Source organism: Adelges cooleyi, unplaced genomic scaffold (assembly GCF_023614345.1).
Source record: "Adelges cooleyi isolate 19-005CV unplaced genomic scaffold, UGA_ACOO_1.1 ACOO_flye_CR_arks_rails_tigmint_CR_PRNA_376, whole genome shotgun sequence".
Lineage (NCBI taxonomy): Eukaryota > Metazoa > Arthropoda > Insecta > Hemiptera > Adelgidae > Adelges > Adelges cooleyi.
Window position 1 is genome coordinate 6,507,846 of NW_026096053.1, and position 25,330 is coordinate 6,533,175.

Consider the following 25,330-nt stretch of genomic DNA (forward strand, 5'->3'; position numbering starts at 1 on the left):
GGTCGTGGAAAAGTAACCAGTTCAATGGCGTTTATGACATTTTGAAGTTAGATGGAGGATAATGTGCACACGTGTAAATAATACCATCAAGACGTGATATCTAAGAGTGGATATCAAAATTAATGTGACGTCGCCGTGCCTTCAGATTTCGAACAGCGATAGCTACGCATATTGAGAGGTGTCCAGGCCACAACAACTATTTCTAAAGGAATATAGTGAAAACAATTTTGGATAAAAATATAATATGTATTATTGTCATCTTACATCGACGTATACCAATAGGTGAAAGGTACAGAATACATTTTTGTTTGACCACGCTCAAGTGTAATGTAGATAATAGAGATACAATTGCGTTTTCTAAAAATTAGTCTTAAGAGATATTCGGTAGTACTTAGAAATGATATTAACTGAATTTTAAAATGACCAAGACGTTTGCATTTTCATGGAAAACGTTTTACCACAAACACTGATTATGCGAGTAAACTTCAAGAGAGCTTATATCTATAATATTATGATACAATAATAATAAGATAGCGAGACATCGCGTCACTCGACCGAGTTTCTACTCGTTGATTAATTAATGAACATTTGATGTCAAACTGTAATTTTCCGCAAGTTTGTCGTCGAATAAGTTCGAGTTAAAAGATCAAAAAACTGTGTCAGATTTCCCAATAGTTTTTAAGGAATAAATTTTGATTTTATTTATTTTAAGACTGCGAAAAACATTGATTCACTCATTGGCTCAAAAAACAATTTCGTTTTCATAATTTTAATTTTGAAGTTATTTGTGTTATTATGTTATGTTTTATAATTTCCTCCCCCTCCCCAAAAAAAAAAATCCTATTATAATATTGATCATTCTGTAAGTTGCTAAAAACATTGTTTAGTCGGTTTGGTGTGACTTATCTTTAAATAATATTTTTGGACAAAATTCGGTTTACTAAGTTCGCTGTGTTCACCATTCGTGTTTCTGTATGAAGTGTAGTTTTTTTAGATAAAGTATATATATGTATAAGTATAAAAGTTGTGTTTCTTTGATCATAGTACGTTGCGTTTTCGAATATGCGAGGCACCCCGGGGCTAAATTCAAATATAGTTTTACTTTAATCGATATTATGCTTATATCTAACGACCTCGTACGCGGATAAATAATATATATTTGAACGTTTTCTTTTTATCGTTACCGCTTGCTTTGAAAGCGGTTTTAAATTGTAACACAAAACCACATGACTACTATTTATTGGTGATGCATAAAGTACCTGTTATTATTAGTTTATTAATTGATTTAACCTAACATGTTTATTTATTTTTATTTGTTTTTTTTACAACTAAACAGGAAATATCATTTATGTAATACATACATTGAAGTATAAAGTTTATAATATATATTTTATGTACCTATAGGTGATGCCAAATACATACATACATTACATATATACATATATACAACATATATTTAATAGTATGAATAATTTTTTGTTGTATGTAGATTCAATATTTGTTTTCGAGATACTAGTTTTCAGATAATTGGGTTTTATTTAATATTGCTAAAAACAACTCCTCGAAACGGTGTACAATTTCTAGACTTTATTTAAATAATAAATTGAAAATTTATCCATTAGTTAATATTGTTGCATGTTAGTAATTTATTATGGTTACGATGTTAATTATTTTTAACGAACCACAAAGGATATATAGCGATATTTTGTGGAAATTCTTATTTACGGTTTTGTTTGTTTTTTTAAATTTCTAATTACAGTATACAGTTATTGATTACCCTTCGAAAACGATACGTCTATTTATTGATACACCTAATGATATGTTTCGAAAAATGCATTAGCAAACATCGAAAATATATTATGTCAACAGTTCACATAATAATATATTAATAATCTATTCCCGAGTAACTTTCTGGTATAAAAATAAAATAATAAATACGATGAAACGAAGAATGGTTGATAATGCCTTATTTTTTTATGTGCACGAGATATATATTTACTACGGAAATGAGGAGTTCTGTGTATATTTAATAATCGATATATACGATTAACGATAGTAGTATTTTATATCCGTATAAAATCTGTCTACAAAATTAACGAGCCGTAGAGAAGCAGTTTGATTTTAGTAGCACATTCAGTCGTTTCCAAAATGTTGCTTTCCTTGCTGAAAACACTGTACAATTTATACACAACTGATGTTTTCGGAATTCATATTGTTTTTAAAACTTATACTACAAGAGAGATGTAAATATTCATGTATGATTTAAAAATGGATACCTCTAATGGATATTTCTATACAGGTGATTCATTAAATGTAACACACTCGTTTTCCCTCAAAATAATTTCGATTTTGTAGTTTGGAAACATTTTTGTTTTTTGTTATTTTTCAGTATCATAAAATACTAAGTATTTACCTTTTTTTTTTAATTTTTCAGAGCTCGGTGAACTTCTGAAACTTGCATAGTAACGAGTATATTTTATTAACTTTTAAAATTAAAAATTATCTAAACTTGGTTATCGACCATTTAAAATTGGTTAGTCAATTATGTTTAGTTTAAAAAGTTAATACAAAATATATACGTTATAATAGTTGATAGAGCTCAGGAATTAACCCAATAAGATTTGAAAATAGTCTTATATAGTGAATAACTAAAATGTCTACAAAATAAAAAAATTGAATCGTAATTATTTTTAGAGAAAATTAGTATCTTACGTTACATGATCATCCTGTAAGTATATTTATATTTATGTCTAAGAGTAATTAATTTAATTCGTAAACGCTTAAATATTAAGATAATAAGTTAAATAAAATACACAATTTTATATTGATTAATCAAAAGTTATTTTAAATAAATCAACAGCTGAAAATAGTTTTTTTCGTAGCTAGCCTGGTGAAAGAAAAAAAACACGTTTGAAATGTAACTGAGAAAAAAATGAAGACAGTTAAAATTACACTATTATTTATTTTGTAGATGTTCGAATCAATATATTTTTATAGTTATAATTTATTGTCACTAATAAAACAAAATGTATGAAGGTTAAATCTTGATTACTTAAGGTTCGACTGTAATTTAAAATATATATTTTGTAAATTAGAGGTCATACAATTTTTTATACTATTGTAATCGATGTTATATTTTATGAAAGCTCTCGAAGTAACTATAGGACTGAAGATTATATTGCAGAGTCAAAATATAGGAGTATTACTCAACAAGATTTCTCATCAGCCAAGTGTTGTATGGTAATGGAAGTAATATTTCCCTGTCACGGCACACTTATCAACAACTTCTCTCATTTTATTGTCGAGTTTTGATAACCATAAGCTCGCTAGCATTAACCTTATATTATTTTATATTTTACAAAGGTTAATATAAAGTCTAAAAAGTGGCTAATTTGGACAAAGTTAGTAAGAAAATTGTTTACAAGTAGATTCGATGCTATATACAAATATTTTTTATTTTCATAACCGAAAAAATTTGTATAATTTTGAAAGTCTTAGATCGTAGATAGGAATTACGATTTACTAATTATTTGTTAGTGCTTTGTGATTAATAGCTATAAATTTAACAAAATAATTGTAAAACTAAATTGAGTGTTATAACATACATAATATAATGTATTTTTTTAATGGTATCTTGATAAGGTAATTAAAAAATTGTCTATTGTTTTATAAATAACTACTGTTAAACTAAAGTAACAAAAGAAATTATATTGATTCTCAGAAATTGTGACACTATTTTGAAAACGAATAAAAATCATATAAACGAATTCAAGTGGCGATTGGGCCAATAGAGCACAAACGAGGATTGTTTGAAAACTTTTAGTGCGAAAGTTGAACCGAAAATAAAGCCAATTACAAAATGTTTTTTAATTTCAATTTTTTTAGCTCAGTAGTTGATTGTATATAAAAGTGTAACTGTAAAACCATGTAAATATTTCATTTAAAATTACCAACTATACTAAAAACAGTGCCAATTCATCTTTTACTGTACTTATTTTTATTTTATAATGGATTAGGTTTTCTAAAAATGTTTACATTTTATAAGCATTGAAAAATATTGATTAAATATTTTATATTTTCAACATTACAAAAAACGTTTTTCATACTCGGCACACGAATCACGTACTTCTTTTTTAAACCCCGTTCATCATATTTTTGGTACGTTTTTATTATTATAGTACAAAAACATTATACTTTTTTTTTAATGTATACTCTGACCCTTGGCGGTTATAAGACTTACTGCTAGTGCTTCCGAGGACTTAGACTATACAAATACATCTGTAAGGTTAAATTAAACTTTTTTTTTCTTTTAAATGGTTTTTCTTTATGGTGCCATATTATACAACTTATATTAAACGATACCAGCTTTAAAAATAAAACAGATGGTGATTTCCCTATCTTAATCTTGTTGACATTAAATATTATGGCCATAACATTGTCTCTATATTTTTTGTTTTCTTTAAATATCACATACATTATTTTTTAGTATAACGTGAGTAGTTCGGACGACAGAGAATATTCGCTTTTTAAAGTTATATAAAGTCAAATTCGAATCGTTTGTATGATTTATATTTCTCTGAGTTGTGATTGTTTGTGCTTTTACAATAGGCAATTACCACTCCTTATTATGGAGAACCAAAAAAAAATGTTTTTATGTACAAATATACATAATATGTGGATTATTATTTTTTGGTATAGAATTGTAGATCTTGGATATAATTCGGTTACATCTAACTGCCGTAATTGAGTTAGACATTTAAGAAAGATATATTTTTGTTCAAATTATGAATACCGAATAATTAACGACCGAAACTAAAACTTTAATATTTAAACATTTTATTAGTGAATAATTAAATTAATTAAATACTTCAAAAATAATAATAATTATACAATTACTTTATAAGAAATAACGCACTACACAGAAACATTCTAGTTTCTGAAATCATTTTTTGTACGTAAAATATATGTGAATTCAACATTAAATTTAATACATTTAACAGAATTTTAAATGTATATAAGTTATTTGCAATTTAAATGTAAATATATGGTTTGTTGTTTTTATAAGTACCTAAATTATTGTTGCTTGTTTACATAATCAATATACAAGTACTTACAAATATAATTAGCTCATTATATCTTAATGGCAACCTATTTTATTTTAATATGTAGGTAATACCAAAAAACAAGAAACGAATATACTTTACGTTATGCATTAATGTTAACCCTATCTACTATACATAGTAAATATTCTATACATAAACATGAGCAATGCTCAAACGTTTTCGTTTATTAAATCATTTTAAATAATACTAGATGCTTTTTAAATATTTTTTTGAAAAATAATTATGCGTTTTTGTGTGGAAAAAAAATTATTAGATAAAAATTATATTGTAGTATGCTATAATATTGGAATCAAATGATTTTTAAGGTTTTAACATTTTCTTTTTAAATTTTATTTTTCTTCAATTAATCAAGCGTTAATGCACGTTTATGTATGCTAAAGAAATACCATTGAAGTCAATTTGTTGGGTAAACTCGTGAAAATTCGCGTCAACTGATGTGCATACAAATATCAAGAAAAATGGTTTGTAAAATTGAACCTATTACATTTGTGTAGACTGTAGAAATATCTCTACAATAAGGATTTGCTTTGCTTTTGAGCGTATGTTAAGTATACAAACGGGTATGTTTGGGTGGATTTGATTAAGGCAAAAAAAAAAATGTTCAAGAAGTCAAGAAGAATTTTAGCAACTCACAAACGTCATAAGTTTATTATGTTAGTAGGTAATTATGAACAAGATGGTACTGATGACGTCAGATATATATGAACATAAAAGGTACACGAGTTATACTGAAATGTATTTTTCCTCTGTCAGTCAGTCGACGGATGGACGATGGTATCATTGGAATAGGGTCGGTGTGTGTTTGTAAATGTGCTTTCAGCCTTTCACCTTATCCTTTCAAAATATTTTGGCTTTTACTTTGTTCGGGCTTGTTTTTTAATGACTTCTGCTAAGTTAAGAATATTATATTTTTAACATCAGAACAACGACAAGTCCGACGGTCCAAATAACTAAAAATATTACATGCAAATTACTATTTGCAACAGGGAGAGGAGGACATGTCAATGGCAATATTATTTTTATTGATAATTTAAAAGACACGGAATGATTATAATATCTGAATATCGATTCGATAATATCTATAAGTATAATCAACGATAACCTTTGTTTGAGATTAAAAAAAAAGTAATATTATCGTCGGTATAGTATACCTAAGTGCGCGTTTGTAGAATAAATATATCTCCAGCTAAACACCTCTGCGCGACTATTAAATGTTTATGAACGTGATTTTATTGCTCATAATATTAAATAGAGGTGTACTAACTTTTATTTATTTAAGTTACTTGATAAACCTAAAGTACAATAAAAACAAATTGTTCGATGTACGTTTATTTACAGCCGATGCGTCGATTTGGAAAACCAATTAAAAAAAAGATAGTATTAAAGTATGTAGGTTTTGTTTTATTCGAATGTCACGCTCGATTATTATCATGATATAATTTTACGTATTATTCGTTGTACAATGATAGTTTAGATTAGACCTTGTCCCTTGATGTTAGGTTCCACACGCGATGGACGAATTCGATAGAACAGTATAGCTGTATATATACTGTATTGAGGATGTGTTTTTTATTTTATTTATTGGGTTTCGACGAACAAGTTATTAGTATAAATAATATATTTGTAAAAACCATATAGTAATATACATAGTTCTGTACAACTACAGCTAGGGAACTGTAAAGCATTTGCATTTCAAAATATAATATACTTAACTATAATTACACTTTTAATATTAATAGGTAGATAATACAAATTATTACAAAAACAATATCAAAATTATAATAAAAATATTTCATACAAAAATATTAATTATGTGTAATAAACATGTTTTTATAATATGCAAAAATAATACAGTAGCATACTTATTTACATATATTCATATAGAGAAACGCTGAATACCTGTAGGTATTTTAATCCTAACGGTCCTAGGAGATTTTTATGTTGTGGTATATATTGGTACAGTATTTTCAAAGGAATCGGAGTTTGTTTGATCTGAATAGTTAGAAGCGGGAGATAACCCATTTTTTTTTTGACTTTGTGGCCTTATCTGATCATTGTGTGTTATTCATTCAGAACCATCAGCTAAAACTACTTTATTAGAGTATTATGACTAATATTATAAAAAATTGTGCCCTTTTGCCAATTTTCACCTGTTTTTCTTTAATCTTTATCTAACACACCATCCCCCTTATCTAAATTTAAGTCTTTTACCACCGGTTTTTTTTGGGTTACTTGATTATTAATAACTACTTCGTTGGTGTTTGGTATTTATAAATCAAATATTGTTCGTATCGAACGACCTAACATAAGTTGAGCCGATGTAGCATTCGCGTATGGTGGGTACGTTACAGTACCTACTATAATTAAGACATTAAAATTGAAGGGCTGCGGGGAAAAACATCAATGTCAGTTTTATTAAATTATTGGTAATTCCGTTTTTAAAGTTTAACAACTTACAAAATGACATTGCAGCAAGGGTTTGAGCGAGAGAAAAACATATGTTGTTGGTAAACTACTTATATTTGAGTGAAAGAAAAAAAAAATACATTTTACTTTTACAAAAAGTGAAAAATAAAATAAAATCTCTGAAAAATCAGTGACCTTGGTTAGTATTTCCCATCACAGTTCCTCAAAAGCGTCAATCGGAGGGTCATATAGGTACTCCACCTATCCTTCAGTGCGGTTTGTGTCATCACAAGCAAGTGTATCGTAGAATGCTTGAGCTTCAGGTTTTGTCAAAAATTGCTTCAGGTGTAATAGGTCAACAAGCTTTGCTTTTTTAGTGAAAGAGGGCCTTGGTAAGAAAGGCGGAAAGTCGTATCTTAATTTTTTTCCTATTTTTTACCTGCTTTGAATTAAATGTGATAACAGACGATTTGTAGGGACCATAGTAAACCAACTTGGTGTGCATCATTCGCGGTTCGCTTCCATCTCGAGCCCGGGAGTGTTGAGGTTGACGGTTTTTTCCCGCCACCGTGTGGACCTTGATGAGTCTTTCCCGTCACACGTTTTCTTCTCCCTTTCTATCCAAAACCGATTCGTAGTTTGATTTCTTTGGGAACAAGCTAAAAGATGGCACTAATATCTCATTTTCAAAAAAAATTGACATTGATGTTTTTTCCCCGCAGCCCTTCAATTGTATTTCGAATGTATTAGCTTTAAATTAAAAAAAACAACACAATATGTTTAAATTATTCAAAACAATTTGATTATAAAATGTTAAAACACTGTTAAGATATTATTTAAATAATGTTTAAATAATAATAATACTAATATGTATATAATGAATTAGCCTAAATTTAATTAAAGTGCATTAACTAAATATTAAACAGTTACATACTGGCATGATTCCAATAATGTTTAATCGCTTTTGAATAACCGTTTTAAATTTGAATGGGTTATAAACAAAATACAAGCGCGAACAACAAAAAATCGTTTTACCATTCAGTAGCCTGGGCAGGGTCAGACGGTCCATGGCCCTTTCATCATTAATCATAATATATTCTATAGACAATATATACACTTAATAACGTTATTTAGACTTTATCACTGAATAATAATCTACCACAAGCAACTTAGCTTCCTTTTTTTCCGATACAACAAAATGTATTGCAATGTAATAGTTAGGAATTACTTACCATCTTATGTGCATCAAAACTCTTAACGCCTTTCAGTAACTCTATCAGTTTTAAATTGTATGCTTTAGTTTGAATTTTAGCGAGTAACCGGCAAAGTTTTAGAAAAACAGCTCACATTATTGGTCCCTGAAGACGTTTGTTTTGATTACTTCTAGAAATTCTGATACTCAGCAAACACAAGCTTTTTGATAAAGTGTATTCCCGGATCAGAGTGAGAACTATTGTGACCAACATTGGCATTGATAGTTGGAACAGAGGTGCCGACAGATAAGTCATTGATGAGTGACTGAAGTATAAAAACATTTTAAAAAAAAGATACAATAACCATGGTAGCTACATATAAAATAATGTTATATCAATAACTTAAAAAGTATGTTCTTATACCATAGCCGCATATTTGATTCCGAGAACTACTAAAAAGTTTAAGTAAATTCGTCAGACTTTAATATGGTATCACTAAATTTCCGACCAACTAATAATGAATACGTTTAAGTTCCGTAAAATGCTCTATTCGTGTTTGTTAAACATTTATCACATTGAACGTAAATAAACTAATGAGCTTTATTATCCACACGCACTCATTTAATGCAAATACGTTTTTCCGGTCTTTTACAAAATAATTTACAAGTTATACTTATATAATATCTATCTATATATATATATATATATATATATACATATGTATATATAAGTTATTTTTCTTAATTAAGAATAAACAAACAATCCTAAGAATGTGTTTAAATATTTAAGCAAAATACTTCCATTTTTTTTTTTATTGTTTAAAGAAAGTATCATGCATTTGAGTTAGCCTGATGTATAAATTGTCTGACTTAGTGTAACAACATTATGTTTACAACTGAGTGTAAACAAGTTTAAGCAACCACCTCAAATCGTTGTCATTTAACTTTTAGGTTAACTTACAACCTCTTTTGGAGTCTTTGTTGATATTATATTTAATACAGCCGTACATAATTAAAATAGCTTTTAAAGAACAACAATTGTAAGAAACAGCTACACATAACCGTTAGTCCTATTGTTATTGGGGAGATATTTAACACCGAATACAAAATATAAGAAACCGGATATCAACATAATATAGGGTCTGGTTGAAGTTATGAAATAAAAAAATCGAAATGGCGTTATAGATAAATTGCGAAAAAAAATTAGCGGGTATGTTGATTTTAAGTAATCGGATACAATACTAGTGTAAATATTAAAAAAACAATGTGCCTATTAAAATCGAATTGTAATTTACAAAAACTTTCAAAAATGGCCGCTTTCTGCACCTATAGTTTTTGTACTAACAGAACTAACAGGCCTCCACGGTGCTTCCTGTATGCTATTTGTATTCAGTGTTGTAAAATATTTTATTATACATTGTTATATGTTTTTATCAACTTCGTGGGTTGGTGAACTATGGTGATATATGTTATTTTTTATGAAGAGTCGTTTCGAAACAGATTGAGTTAAAATTCAGTTTGAATTACCAAAATCGTTCTGTTGATTTCCGGTTTAACAATATTACTTTATGTGTAAGGAACTATTAAAATTTTTTTTTTTATTATATCAACGTCGATGATAGTAAGCCTAAACATTTTTATAAGTTATAAAAATTAGGAAGTCTAAATCTACCAAAAAAAAAAATGAATAGGGGGCACATTGTTTACTACGGTATAACTCATAACATAATATAAAAAACGTAATTATTGTTAAATACTTTCTTTCGCTATAATAAACCTTTAGAATCTAATGAAATTAATTATTTTACGACTTGACGTATAAAATGTAATATCTGTACTCGGGAAAATGACTTTTCTAAAGAAATAATAAACATTGAAATGCTTTATGAAGTTGAATATATTGGCCTAATTTAAAATAAATAATAATAATTACTAAGCATAACAATAATAGCGGTAATCACCTTCCTATTGTTGAGCACATTACCATATGAGGTTGACCACCCTAGTTTTAGAATTGTACTTTTATCTACGTTCATTTTTTCTTGCTCTTTCTGCTTCTTTTAATCTGGCCTCTTTTGCATTATTTGTTATTAAATTTTTCTTTGAATAAAACTATATTACCTAGTAACACCAACATCTAAACATGATTGTTTGTGGAGTTATGAAGTTTATTACAAACAAAAGCACTGTACACTAAATATTTTATGTAATGTTATTCCCACCTATGTTGCTAAGATTTTTTTGTCCTTGTCCCGTTTAAAAATGAAGTTCTGATGCAAAAAGGAGGTCCGACTATTTCATTCTAATTGTTATTATTAATTTAAAATATAACATTTCCAACTAACTTTTAATTATATTAAATTCTGTTTTGATTAATATATTATATTTATAATATATATTTATAAAGTAAATAATAATAACTAACCCCGAGAAAGAATTAAAATAAAATATTAATATTATAATATGTAAACAAATTAAAAAATTTGTAAGCTTGGAGAACATTTGTTCAAATAACTGTTTGTTGGGAAATACATATTATAACAAAAATAATTACCAATGACTTGTAACATTTTCTTATGTTATAATGTGTAATACAAAATCAATTAATAAAAAAAAATGTCTTAATGATATAACTCTTTTAAAAACAAGTAAATGTCTCTCGGTAAGTTAAGCTTATTACAAAAATGTATTTTGTCCAAATCCATTATACAAAAAATAAGAGTCGATATTTAAAAAATACACTAGCACATAATGCAAATATATTACATAATATTCATTTTTTAATTTATATTTGGTCTTGACGATATATTGGGACTGTGTTATTCCACAGCAGAACCAGTAAGTTGTTTATTTACAACTTACAACAATATATTATTACAACAAGATTAATGCTACTAAGACCATATTCGCAAAAAAAAAAGTTAATAAACAGTTCAAAACATTCTATGTGAATTTAATAACACATAACCGCATAACATCATAATATTTTATAAAAAATATTTAGCCGAATAAATGTTTTATTATTATCATTATTATAGCGAAAATGTTATTCGTAACCAAATGAAAATTGTTTATTGTGTTGTGAATATTTTAGTATTTATTTGCCGTAAATTTAATTGCTTGAACAAAGCTCATGATTGAGAGGGGAACCTTGATCAAATACTCATTTAAATCTAACCAAAATCCATTATTTTTTTTAATGGAAAAGTATAATGCGCCGGTCGAAACACTTTCCTGGACGATCGTTTGAAAAAAATAATATATTGGGGGAGGAATTTTAGTTACACAAGATAATAATGGAAGGCAACGGGAAACCACCGCACCATAACCACTTCCCCAAGATGGCAACTCTTCTAACAGGTCGTAGACTAAAAAAAAAATGAAAACACTTATAAATCGGTGGAGGTTACTATAGGTGTGTTGTTGGAAATATTTACCTATATTTTCAATTTATTGGTTTTGCCAACGTTTCAGAAGCCTCACATCTTCCACCTACAGAGCTGTGTTGGTTACGATGTTGTTCTCTTCGCTGTTGCATGTAGACTAAAGCGACCATGTCCTCGAACGACACACAAAAAGGCTGAGACGATCGCTATCGAGTTCAGTCTATAGGCAGCAGCAGAGCACACCACACGGTAACCAAAGCACCTGAAGATTGAAGATTTTGGCAAAACCAACTTGTAAATCTAGGTGTAACCGTTAACCATGTAAATATTTCTAATAACAACAATAAAAAGTTGGTGATAAAAAAGTAAGCTTCAACATTATTCCCAAAATCGCGTCATTTTCTCCATTGCGTACGTTTCTAAATTGTTCGCAGTACGACGTTTTTCTGCAAATCACTAAATAATATAATACGAACAATTTCGTCGAACTTTTAAACTTTTTACCGGACCGAATTAACCAATAATATAGACACTCTAAAGACCTTGTACAGAGTCTGGGACCTTTTAGAATATAGAATATCGACAAACTAGTCTTGGCTTACGGCCAAAGAAAAACAATAATGCATCTGTTTTGTTTTCATATTTTAGTCGTTACAGTTCATACTGATTACAGCCCCAACACGCCTTAAAATGTAAATAGAAAACATACATTTTATACTTGGCGTAATAAATCGTCCATGTCTTTTTAGTAAAGAAAAAAATCTTAACTAATTATGTTGGGAATTTTAAACGTTTTCAGGTAACTCTCTACGTTAAAGGTAAGTTTAAATAACTCTCTCTCCAAAGTTCAAAACATTTAACTTTGGAGCCCGTGGTAATTAGTATTTGAAGTGGGTTGCGAATGGCTTAATATGGTTCAGGTTTTAGCTGTCAACTAAGTTACTTTATTCACAAACATATTTTGTGCGATTGAAAATTCCAAAATAATTTATCATAAAATATCATTCGAGTTAAACGTTGTATGAATAATTAGTTTTTATATTTTAGTCGACATATTTTATTGAATTTGTTTTAAATTTTACCCAAATCAAAGTCTTGTGCTATGCCCGAAGTCGATTTAATGCCAACCGATTTGCACGTGGAGAAGTTGTTTATTGGAATATCCATTTATATTGTCTTTGATTATGGCTGTCGCACAGGCGCTAATATTGTCTATTTACCGAGGTGAACGTTGGGAAATTAATCAAACCGTGACGTTTCATCCTGCTCCGTCTATTATTATTATTTAGGCAACGACGGAGCACAACGAACGGCTTATTAGATAATACATATATATATATATATATATATATATATATAGAGTACTATATAATGAAGTAGTACAGCGATATATAATCGTGGTTGTACGGCAAGTGCATGATGATTTACGCTTTGGTCCCCAAAAGTGATCAGTACATTAAACCCGGACCACCAGTTGATTTATTACCATACAAGGGTGTACGGATAATAATTGTTTTCATGTATTATTTTGATTTATATGTGTGTGGGAAACGTCGGTAATGCCGAGTAATTGATCAGCCGTTTTTTAGATTTAATACCTCCATGTTTACTTATTTATACTACCTACACACCAGTGATATAGTCGTTAATTTATACAGGGTTTATCCGAACTGATTTCTACACTATGTCACTCAACGTGGCGAATACATTGCGACGATTAGCATATTTTAATTTTAAAGTTTGAGTTTTTAATGTATTCGTCGTAAAACAATGGTGTGAAAAATATACCCTGTGATGTCTGTTGCGGTGTTCTCTTGTAATATTTGTAAACGATGAATTTTATTTATCTACTAGTTATAGATGATATATTATTATCTAAAAATAATATTATAGTGTGACTTTAGATGTACCCACTTAATTATAATTGATTTTTTATTATACGACAGGTGAAGTTAGCAGTAAAAAATGCACCAAGTCATCGACAAACGTATTCCGCAGTCCTTGCGTTAAGTTTTCGCCACAACCGTCGCCCAACAAGCCCGGCAAGTCTAGTAAATATCAAAATTACAACGACCCTTACCGCCGGAGCAGCGGCGACTTGAAACCCACGCGGTCTATTTTTTTAAATGAGTAAGTAACTGTTATATTGTGATCATTTTTAACAATTATTTTCCAATCAAACGATAAAAACCACAATGGTCCTACAGATATAGTGCACTAGAATTATTACTCCAACCAAATAGTTAAAAATATATAATTTTACTTATCTATTTAACTATAGCATGAGTACAAAAACACATGTTTTTCGCCTTGTCTACAATAAAATTACAGCACCCTCTATACATTTAAATTGGTTGAAAAATAATTGGATAGAAACAACTAACGATACTGAGTAATAGTGATTGAATATTGTTTAATTTCCTTTTATTCTTGATGACTAATCACAGATTTGTACATAATCGTATTTGTTTTGAAACCAAATTCATATCATACTCATTCAAGAAAATTATCTCACTGACATCTGACTTGAATTCTTATCTGATTTGTCTAGTACTAGCTAGGTAACCATTTTTGACACGCTAATATTAAATACAAAGATATAAATTATTTAAATCTATTACAAACTAATACAACATGGTTAAAATTAAAGAAGATATCAATTATAAATATTTTAAACATATTAGCGCGTGTAAGAAGCCTGTTATCCCAGCGTGAAATAGAAATTCATGTTTTGTAACATTATAATGAAAATAAATGTTTTTTGCTGTTATTGTTTTGTTTTTGTACTTTCTTCGCAGCTTCTTTATTTATATTTATTGACCAATAAGAACATTTACAAAAACTAAACGTTCCATTAACCTAAATATTTAAATATTAGGTAGTATTTATTACTTAAATCACCCGTAAAAGCATATGTTTAGTTAAATCAAAAAATGTTTGAAGTACAAGCAAAAGTTAAAAGTAATTTTGTTTTTTTTTTATTTGGATAAAGAGGCCAAACTGCGGTGAATGTTAATTTATTAAAATAATTTTATTTTTAAATTAAAAATTATAAAAATAAAAATTATTTTTATCATTTTGCAAGCGGATTAATGAAATATATTGTATGAGTGCTATAATAATATCATGAAAGCAAAAGTAAATATTAAGTATTGAAAAAAAGGCAACGGCCGCGTTTTAGTCGTAAAAACTAATGCACCGATAAAAATGTATTTACATAATTTATCGCTATTATTTTTAAAAAGATTACCCGACTAAAATGGTTATTTATTTGAACGCCATTAGCATATAATCTGTTTTAATTCACAGCTCGCTTCTGTATAAATATAAAAAAATACAAATGCCTTACTTTGCAGTGTCATCATTAATGCCAATGTCTGCAGTATTCTCAATAAATTTTGCAGATCACGATTTCATTGTTCTCGTTATTTAAGTAGTTTTGTACGTAAAAAATGATATTGTAATATTTTTCCAAGGCAATTATTATGACCCTCGGGTAAATTTTAATTAACCACAATAGCTAAAATTCATACCATACATAAATTATAGTGCGGTTATTTCAAGTGAAAACCTTATAAAATATAAATATAATCATGTTTATTATTTGAAAAATTAATGAGGTGAATATATTATTGTGTATTATTACCCCGACTCTTTGTTTTAATTAATTATTAACAATGGCAGAAATGTCGCATATTTCGCTTTTCTACCCGGAACTAAAATCAATATGCTTTCCTTTGATAAATATCGTGACCTATAATGGGCTTTATAACTGTATGCATGCAATATGGATTATGTATTATGCACGACTTTTACTATTAAGTATTTAATTATACTATTAAGTATTTATTTATATATGTTTAATATATACTAGTATATAGTAATTAGCTAATTACGAAGGGCTTATTATTACTAGTGGATTTATGATAGCTATAGCAACACCAGATACTTAGTAATCATATTGAAATAATATATTAACTACAAATCTTTATTACTGTTCTATTGTTTATTATTAGTATCAAGCTATTGTTCGCTAATAGGAAAGTTAAAACTGTTAGTCATTAACACATCTATTAATTATCAGTGTAATTGAGTTTAAGATGAACGTGCTGAACGAAAATTGAGATTCAGTGGTTTAAGCTATTAAGAGTTATTGTGCGAACAAAAAGAGAAATAAAAATAAAATTAGACGCGCCATTTTTAAACCAATATTTTTTTTACCGGCTTTGCTTGAACGCAATATATATATTTTTTCTTTTATACTTAATGTATGAAGAATTATATTTAATGCAATGTTTTTTTAAAATTTTTTGTAAAAACAAAAAATGTTTAGCTCTCGGCTACTCTTGCAATATGTATACAAACATGAATATAATTATCCGTTCGGCGTATTAGTTACTGTAATTATAGATTTGCTTTCTTAAGATTTTCACTATCGCTCGAGAAAAGACGCCGCGCCGTGTCGATTTTGTTGAAGTATTTTGAAATTAATTTTGAACGTGTACAAGCGAATTCTTTCAATTTGAATATTGACGATACATTTAAAGATTGGACACAACCACAATAACTCGTTTAGTAATATCATTAATTTTTTTTTCTCTTTTTAATTGCCTTTATTAGTATCATTTAAATTAATATATATACATTTATCCATAAACATTATAATGCGGCAGAGCAAGTATATGCGTTTAACGATAATACCATGTTAAACCTCAGTGTACTAATCTACTAATGTAAACATTTTAAGCTAATAACCCTGAATATATAGTAGCAATTTAATTTATGATACAATTTCCATTTGGCAATTGGCAGCTATCACAGCAGGTTGTATACAAACGTCAACTCGTCACGACAAAAATTATTAAAAGGCTTGTATCAAATAATACGAGACGTGTATTAGCCAACTCCGAAGAAATAATACCTATATTTTCCTTTCTTTTATTATTCACTTTGTCCTAAACGAGAAAAGTTAGCCACTCTATTATTTTTTTGTCGAACAAAATATATCGTCTGATGTATTTCTTTAAGAAAAAAAGGAAATTTTTGTGGTTCGAGTTACGACACAAAGACATTGAAGCTTTTTTTTTATGCACACAAAAATCATATTGTTGCAAATACTAGTCGACAGACTGTCGGAGTCGAGTACATAGTATACGAGTACTACATGTATTTAATTAAATCCGAGCAAACAAGTTTTATTCTAATAAAATGCTGTATTTTCTTACAGAGACCGGACAAAAAATTTAAAAGGGTTCATCTACATTACACATATTATATTATTCGCGTGTGATCGTGAAAAAGTGGATATTATGTTATACAATGGTTTAATGCTCGTCGCGAGTTATTTCAATTTCATGGACGACAATAACAAAGATACCGGCGGCGGTACATAAAATTTGCCGTCATAAAATTGCGTTTGCTCTAGAATAATATATTATATAATATTGTACTTGGTTTGCCGCTTTTATTCTGCAACAAAGTCTCGCAAGACGGATACTTAACGTGCATAAACCGTTTAATGAAAATAAAAAAACAACTTTTACTGCAGTGTTCATAGCTTTTACCGACCGTTTGCTATTGCAAAAACCAAGAGGTTTGCCGATTAAGTTTATGTCAGGAATGCCGATAAAATGCGCTTTTCCGGTCTACGTTCTATTATTGCCGATGAGAGAAACACCATAAAATCCTTTTCCGACCAAATGTAGTTGCTGTCGAACGCAGGATTCCCGCAAAATGCTCTGTGAAGTACATACTATACACATCACACTACGTATATTAGATGGTTTATAATATGCTGCGAGATAAACCCCTAACATATTATGGAATTTCCGTGCTGCTGATAAAGTGCAGTCCTCGGGAAAAACTCGCGTTGTAATAAAAACTGCGCAATATATAATTTATTAGTACCAGCCAATCGTGATGCATCCGACCTAGCCGGAACAAAAGCGCGCTACCGTCGGTCTAAGTAATACCTGTCAACACTTGTCAACTGATATGTTATTTTGTTTTCATAAGATGCTTTTAACTATATTCAAGACTCTTATAAGTGCTCTCGGCGTTTGACTTAACTTGTCGTTTCTTTGTCATTGAAATAAGTTGTTCACACTATTATAAACGCGAAAGAGTTTGAAACAATTTGAAGCAGTTACTTCATGATCAAATCTAATGTGTGCTCTGTGAGCTTCTAATTTCTGTCAATTTAATATACACGCGTACAAATTTTATATATATTTATATTGATTCATTTCTAATATGTTGTTGGGTGGGTAAAGAAACAGTATCGTATTGGTGCCATTTATTTTTATTTTTAAAACACTATCGCCAACTTTACATTTTCTACACAAATAATTAAAGTAGAAACTATAGTTTGCTAAATAATGATTATTGTCTAGATAAACGACAAGGTGTAAATTGTTGTAATGAAAACTAGAGAGTTTTAATTTGGATTCGGTCCAGCGGTTCAATTTTCTCGTGTACATAAATTCAAGAAACACTATAATATAGCCGTACAGAAATCGAACAATTCCTTCAAAAACTTTGTTCTTACAATGTGTGGTATAATATTGGACCATGTAAAATGATCACATGGTATCTGTATAACAATACTGCACTACAGAAATGTACAATATCTCAAAAGCCCCGTGACCTCCTTTAAAATATGAAAAACTTAATTTAACTACAACAAAAGAAATGTCTATTGACCAAATTACCTAATAATAGATAGTTAATAAATGGGTCAATAGTAGGTACTTTAAATGCCATGGAACTTTTAGGAAATACTATTTATATTAAACAACTTAATAAGTACAAAAAAGGACTCTTTATAATATTGGTATATCATATATAGGTACTACATATGGCTTACTAGTGTATGCGTCCAATATTTCGTATTACTTATATATAGATTGCATAGCAACCATCTGCTTAACAAATACATTTTTTTTATTCTCCAAAAAACAGTTTATTAAATATTTGCATCTCTACTATATATTAGTGTTTTAAGAATTTTGTTTTATTTTTTTGGAAACGTTACTACCCCATTTACGTACCTACTCATAATTTTAAAAAATGTTTTTATTTGTTACAGTTTTTTGAAAAGTCCAAGTTAAAATATGCTAAACGCTTTGTGTATACGATTCTGCGGAATAATGGCTCAGTAAATCCGTTTAAAATAAAAACCCCTTAAACTAAGTAGCATCGAGAGAGTTAAAACTTACTTAAACGGAATCAAATAGCATAACAAATATGTATTTAAAAAACTAGTTACATTTTTAGATGCATGCTTTTATGTGATGTTGAATTCTTGATGAACTATGATGGACTTGAGAATTTTAAGTAAGGTTTAAGCTCTATTTTAACGTTCAAGACGGTAATCAGCAATATGATAATTCTTTGATCACTATACATCGTCTTTAATGCAAACTTCATGAAGATGGATCACGGCCAAGTAGTTAGGTTAGGTAAAATAAAATACGCTAAAATTATACATTCTGAAAACAGCTTCATCGAGTGATTTTACTGTATTTAAATAGATAAACCAATAAAATTATTAACTTCTATTGCAAGTATAACTATTGTATATTATGGTGCTCACAGAGACAGTATTTCCTTCTCAATAAATTTCAACATTATAATTTATCTTATAATATGTATCTAACATCTTTAATACTATTTATATGAATTATATCATACTAAATAAAGTACGGACAAGTAGGGTCAAATAGACCGTTGATTTTTAAGTAATAATAAACGTGTAAAGCGTGTACATACAATTGTATTAAGTATACAATAATTTACACTTAAAATATAAATTAAAAAATAAGTGGATGTCTGAAACCTAAACTAATAGCAAAACTGCAAATCTCGATTGAAATTTTTCTATCATAAAGTGAAGTGACAGCGAAGATGGAAAATAACAAGTCATCCTACATTTGACTAATTGCATAACTAGAATCTTAAAATAACATTAAAAAAACATAATCGAAATCGTATCTTACGTTTTATTGAAACTTAAAATATGATTTTGAAAAAAATTATTATAGTATGCAAAAGTTTAGAGAATTTAAAACAGTTGCTTTTTAAATTAATTTTTAATACTTCAAAACTTTCAATATAATATCCGGAAAGGTTTGAATTGCGGTTAAGTAACTTGTGTATTTAAATAGAAAGCCTGTTATTTTTATCATGTAGTAAAGCTCTCCATTGAAATAAGACTAAGACTAGTTAGTCTGAAAACCCATTAAATTGATTTTTATTCGTCTAACTCACAAAGAACATATTCGAACACTTAATTACACTTGTTTTGCGAACGTTATGTCTCAAGTGTATATACAATTATGTTTTAATAGTATATGAATTATACCATTATCAGTATTGGATAAGAGAGTAATTAATGTATCTTATCGTGTCTCTAAAACTTTTTTGGCCGACTTCCAAATGAATTTCAAAAACGGGCTACAAAGATACGATTTAATTATGTTTTGCAGTTGAAGAATTGAAGACAGACCATACAATCAATTTAATAGAGTTTAATGTAGTTTTGTGAACTCAAGTTTTGTTTCAAAATAAATATTTATTAAAATACTAAGCTGGCAATAATTGATTCTCAAATAATGTTGTTCTATGAAATATGGAATAAATTAATCAGCTCCATTCAGTTGTTTACTCATCAAGGTTTAAAAGTGAATTAAATTTATAGTAAAAATAATTACGCATCAACCTGTAATATTAAGTCTACTATTAATAATTGCGACATGCATACGCGACTAACTTTTTTGATATTTTACAATATTTCAAAACAACATTTATAATTAATTTTAATAACTAGAATAACCAGAATTAAAAAAAAATTATTTTAATTATTCATAATGCGTGATTTGGATTATATAATTACATTTTAAAATAATATTTAAAAATAGAACTGCAGTAGCCAATTTATAAGCTATTTTTTTTATTTTTTCACGTGCCTTGGAGTATGTGAACGTTTAATAATTCGTGATAAATGTATTAATTTTTAAAATGGAACATGCTTTAGTCTTAGCCTCTCAGCTCAAAAATAACACAAAAAAACGACACGAAATAGCGTCATGAAAGTAGCGCGTCTATAAACGTATAACATCGTCGTCATGCAAACGTTTTGGCCAGAACATATAATTAAGACTATACTATCGTTATAAATCGCAAGGAGATTATAGATAAAAAATAATCACTATTCAGGAGCCAGCAGGCTTAAGCATGTTCCATGTTTTATAGTTTTAGCCGTTAAGCTTTAAGTAGACTGTAACTTTTTTTTTGTAAACCTTCCTCATTAGAATAAAAAGTTATTTTATGAATCGATTAACGTTTCATAATAACATTTTTACTCGACTGACTATTCTTCAAAATTCAGAACTATATATTTTTAGTAGAAAATGTTCATAATTAATAATTGATACTTTATTGTAATACATTTTATGCAATGTTTTGTAAAATATTACAAAAGTTAAATCGAATTCAGGGTTAATAGATATTTAAATAAATAAGTTAGTTCTTTTACAAAAAAAAAAAAATGTTTATTAAAGGGAAATTTTGAAACATTTTCACATTGTTGATTGTATCCCTATTATATATGTATACATTAACATTTTAACTACAGTACATTGGTCTGGTACATTTATTCGACGTAGTTAATACGAAACGGCTATCTTTCGAATAAAGTGGTATTTTTCACCAACTCTACTTAAACACAATTTTTGCGTGTATTTGTTGGACGAAAAACGTATGTATTGAGCTTAATGGCCGCTCCGGGGACAAAGCTACAGTGGCTTTCCACGTTATATTATACTATTATATACCTTTACAGAATGCCAGTCATAATATATATATACAGGATCTCGTACGGTTGTTAAATCAAATTACCGGGGTCCAAGTCTCGGGCTTCGATGACGACGTTGAACTTCAATGAGAATAATTTTGTGTGTACACGCTTGCTTGGTCGTGCCCAAACCGTCTCTTGTTGGCACTGTCAGCTAACGAGTTCCATCACGAACGATGGCATACCGCATACGTTTTCGGTAGCAAAACATTAACTCATCCATTTTGCCTGTCGCCAATTAGCGACGACTCTCTCGTTTCATTGTCCGTCATAGTAATTTATTTTTTTTCTCCACCCCCACCCCCGACTTGCTGTGAATATGTTTCTCCATCTTTGCACCTGCGGTTCGCCCGTCCGCAGCCAGGTGTGCCTAATTATTTGCAAACCTCCTCAAGGCGTCCATTTACCTTCCGGGTAAAGGTTTTACGTCACTAAATGAAATTCGAAACACAACTAGGCTCGTCAATAATCATCAGACAAACAAACGAAATTACAATCGATGTCCAATGACCATATTATAATATACAGATATGGTATGTATAAATAGAAAATAATATAGAGCTTATGGAATACAGTGTTATAGACTTCTTTTTTTTTTTACCATAGGCCAATAGCACAGTCCTTCCTAGTCCATAGCTCTCGTAACCTAATTTAACCTCTACACTAGACTTCTGAGGTAGATGTAATAATTAGTATCTGCATTGTATTTGTTATGCTCACTTCGACATTAATTGATCACGTGTTGTAGACGTTTTAATTTTGTACTTTTATCAACTGAGTATCCGTTGATAATAATTCCTCTCTGTTTACTCATGTAATAATTCACCTGAATATTATGTTTATTCGAATATTTACTGTCCCGTAGCATTTTAAATTAGATACCGTAAATGTATGATACATGACCAGGTAGAAAATGTTAGGTATCATTATTTTTTTAGAAATTATTTGTGATTTTATTCTAGTGTTTTGTTGATATTTTTCTTTCCAAAACTAATTAGGTATAGGTAGGTGTAGGTGTTAGTATGATTATTGGAAAAACGAAATGCAGAACATTTTATTTTTTTATCTATTATAGGTATAATAGGGTTATTTACATTTCTGCAAGTTATGTACTGATTAATATTCAATATTAATAATATAATGAACTGTACCTGTACTGTATGTATACAGTACATTTACATGTAATGTTTATTACTATAAACTACATGAGTGATATTACTATTAGATACGAAATAGTCTGTAGTATATACTAGTATGATGAATCGATTTGAATTGGATTAACATAGATAAGTCATACCTAACGAACAAAATCATGTAACAAAAATTGAAATCAAGAAGTTTGTCGGCCTAGGCTCGTTATATAATTATTATTTTGTTTCGATGATCAAATCTACCGTCAGTGTAAATTTGAAAGAATATTCTAAAACATTATTATTCTACAAGGTTCATCCGCATTACACGGTATAAGTTTTTTTTTTCTTTGCATTGATTCACAAATTATTGGAAACAAACGTCAAGTATACTAATTTCAATCACTGTAAAAGTATTTTCTTAAATTTCATTAAAGTTCATAGCGCCCATTTCAACTGTTTGTTTTTATTTAATTAGAAGATATTGTATCGTGCACGGAAGTTTGAATGGTATAATACGAAGACTGTGAGGTTGAGAATGTATTTTACAAATGAACCCTTTATAGCTGATAAATGTGCGTCGTTCTATTTTGTTAAGATTTTATTGAAGTATATAGACGTTCTAATTAAATTGAAATTAATTTATATAAAAAATGTACTCTTTTGGCGACTATTCCTACTATAATTACTTTTATAAACCAATTAGTGCGTGTTATCCGTTCGGGAAGAATGTGATGGTCGTGGCGAAAGTTTGTAACGTCTAATTTATGTTCATACAGGGTTTGGAACTACGAGAGTAACTAAGTACTTAATACATTATTTTGTATGTCTTTGTTTTCTCACGTTATATATAAATCTACCAGATAAGAGGAAAAGCAACGCAAACGTTAAACTACACTTATCTAAATATAAATGTTTACACTATCTACCGTTTGCAGAGCAACTTTTTGAATCAATATAGCGCCGTAATCGTTTTTTGTTTGGTATACGATGCAAAACTTTTCATTTTTATTTTTTTGTTCCAAAGGTTTTCAAGAGGACATAATATATGCTATAAAGTTTACCACGCCTATGCACGACAAACACAATTTGTTAATTACTTTTTAGAACGCGTCATATAGGTACAGCCTAGAACAGAGTTATGTACTGCCGTTTATTAAAAATTCAAAATCGGAATAATGAAAAACGATGCGACTTCCTAGGCTGAATAAATCGATTGTCAACAGCTAACTGTGCATAATTAAAGTTTTAACTTTGAACCAATAATTTATCAGCAAAGTTTTGACGCGTGTTACTTTACTGTCCTCTTGAATTTTACTCGTGATCGTTTATACAAGACTAAATATTTTGTGGCCTTGTTTGCCTTTTTTTCCCCTTTTTAAGTATCAGTAATTACAACAAAAAAAACACCATAAAATATACAATAATCTCATTTCCATTAAAAAAAAACTTTCTTTTTACCACAAAATACAATTAGCTTTTGCCAGTTGATAATTGAAATTTTGGCTACTAGCGTTTTATTAGCGTAAGAATTCGACATTTAAAAGACTTTTACAATTTTGTTAAATAATAGTGACGCAGTACCTAAAACTAGTCTTCGCTTATTAAATTACTCGTTATTTTCCTCCAATCTAACCTACTGATGAGTGTTAGGGAGATTGACTTTATTAAAATTATAAATACAAATTTTTTTTTTATGCGACCATTGTGATCATTAATATAATTATTATAAAATATTTTTTTTAACTATAACTTAATGCGTTAGTTAGAGAATATAGAATGACCTCACAGCCACTACGTAGTAATTAAGTCGAGAAAATATATTGGGACCGCGAAACCTATGTATCTAGCACATAAATATGCGCTCAACGACCTAGGGTAGAATTTCACCGGGCTTCACATTTTCCATTTCATTGGATGACATATTATGCCTTGTACTTGGAAGACGGATTTATGTTTAAGAAATCTATCTGAGATTTAATTGGTATTTTTTTTTTAGAGTTGCGTTGTCGTTTTAAATTATTCCACAAACTCAAACGTCCATCTGATACATTGTACAGATTTATTTTTTATCTAGAATTCCATTAAACTAAACTACATTAAAATTCCATAAGCTCCAAATGTGTACAACAGTTTTATAGATAGTTAATGGAGTAAGCACGGCACTATAGTTTTAATGTATTCCACGTTCATGCGATAATATTTCTCGTTCGTTTAATCTGAAGTGTACCTATACATGG

General features: G+C 28.9%; 1 protein-coding gene across 2 annotated transcripts in view; it reads left to right on the plus strand.

The window, feature by feature from the left end:
* Positions 1 to 25,330, plus strand: part of LOC126841097 (ankyrin repeat and fibronectin type-III domain-containing protein 1) — a 116,725-nt gene that overhangs the window by 30,880 nt on the left and 60,515 nt on the right. For both annotated transcript variants that reach the window (XM_050577356.1, XM_050577357.1), the window contains one exon: positions 14,054 to 14,237. In XM_050577356.1, the coding sequence (XP_050433313.1) occupies positions 14,054 to 14,237 (184 nt within the window). The remainder of the gene's footprint in view (positions 1 to 14,053; positions 14,238 to 25,330) is intronic.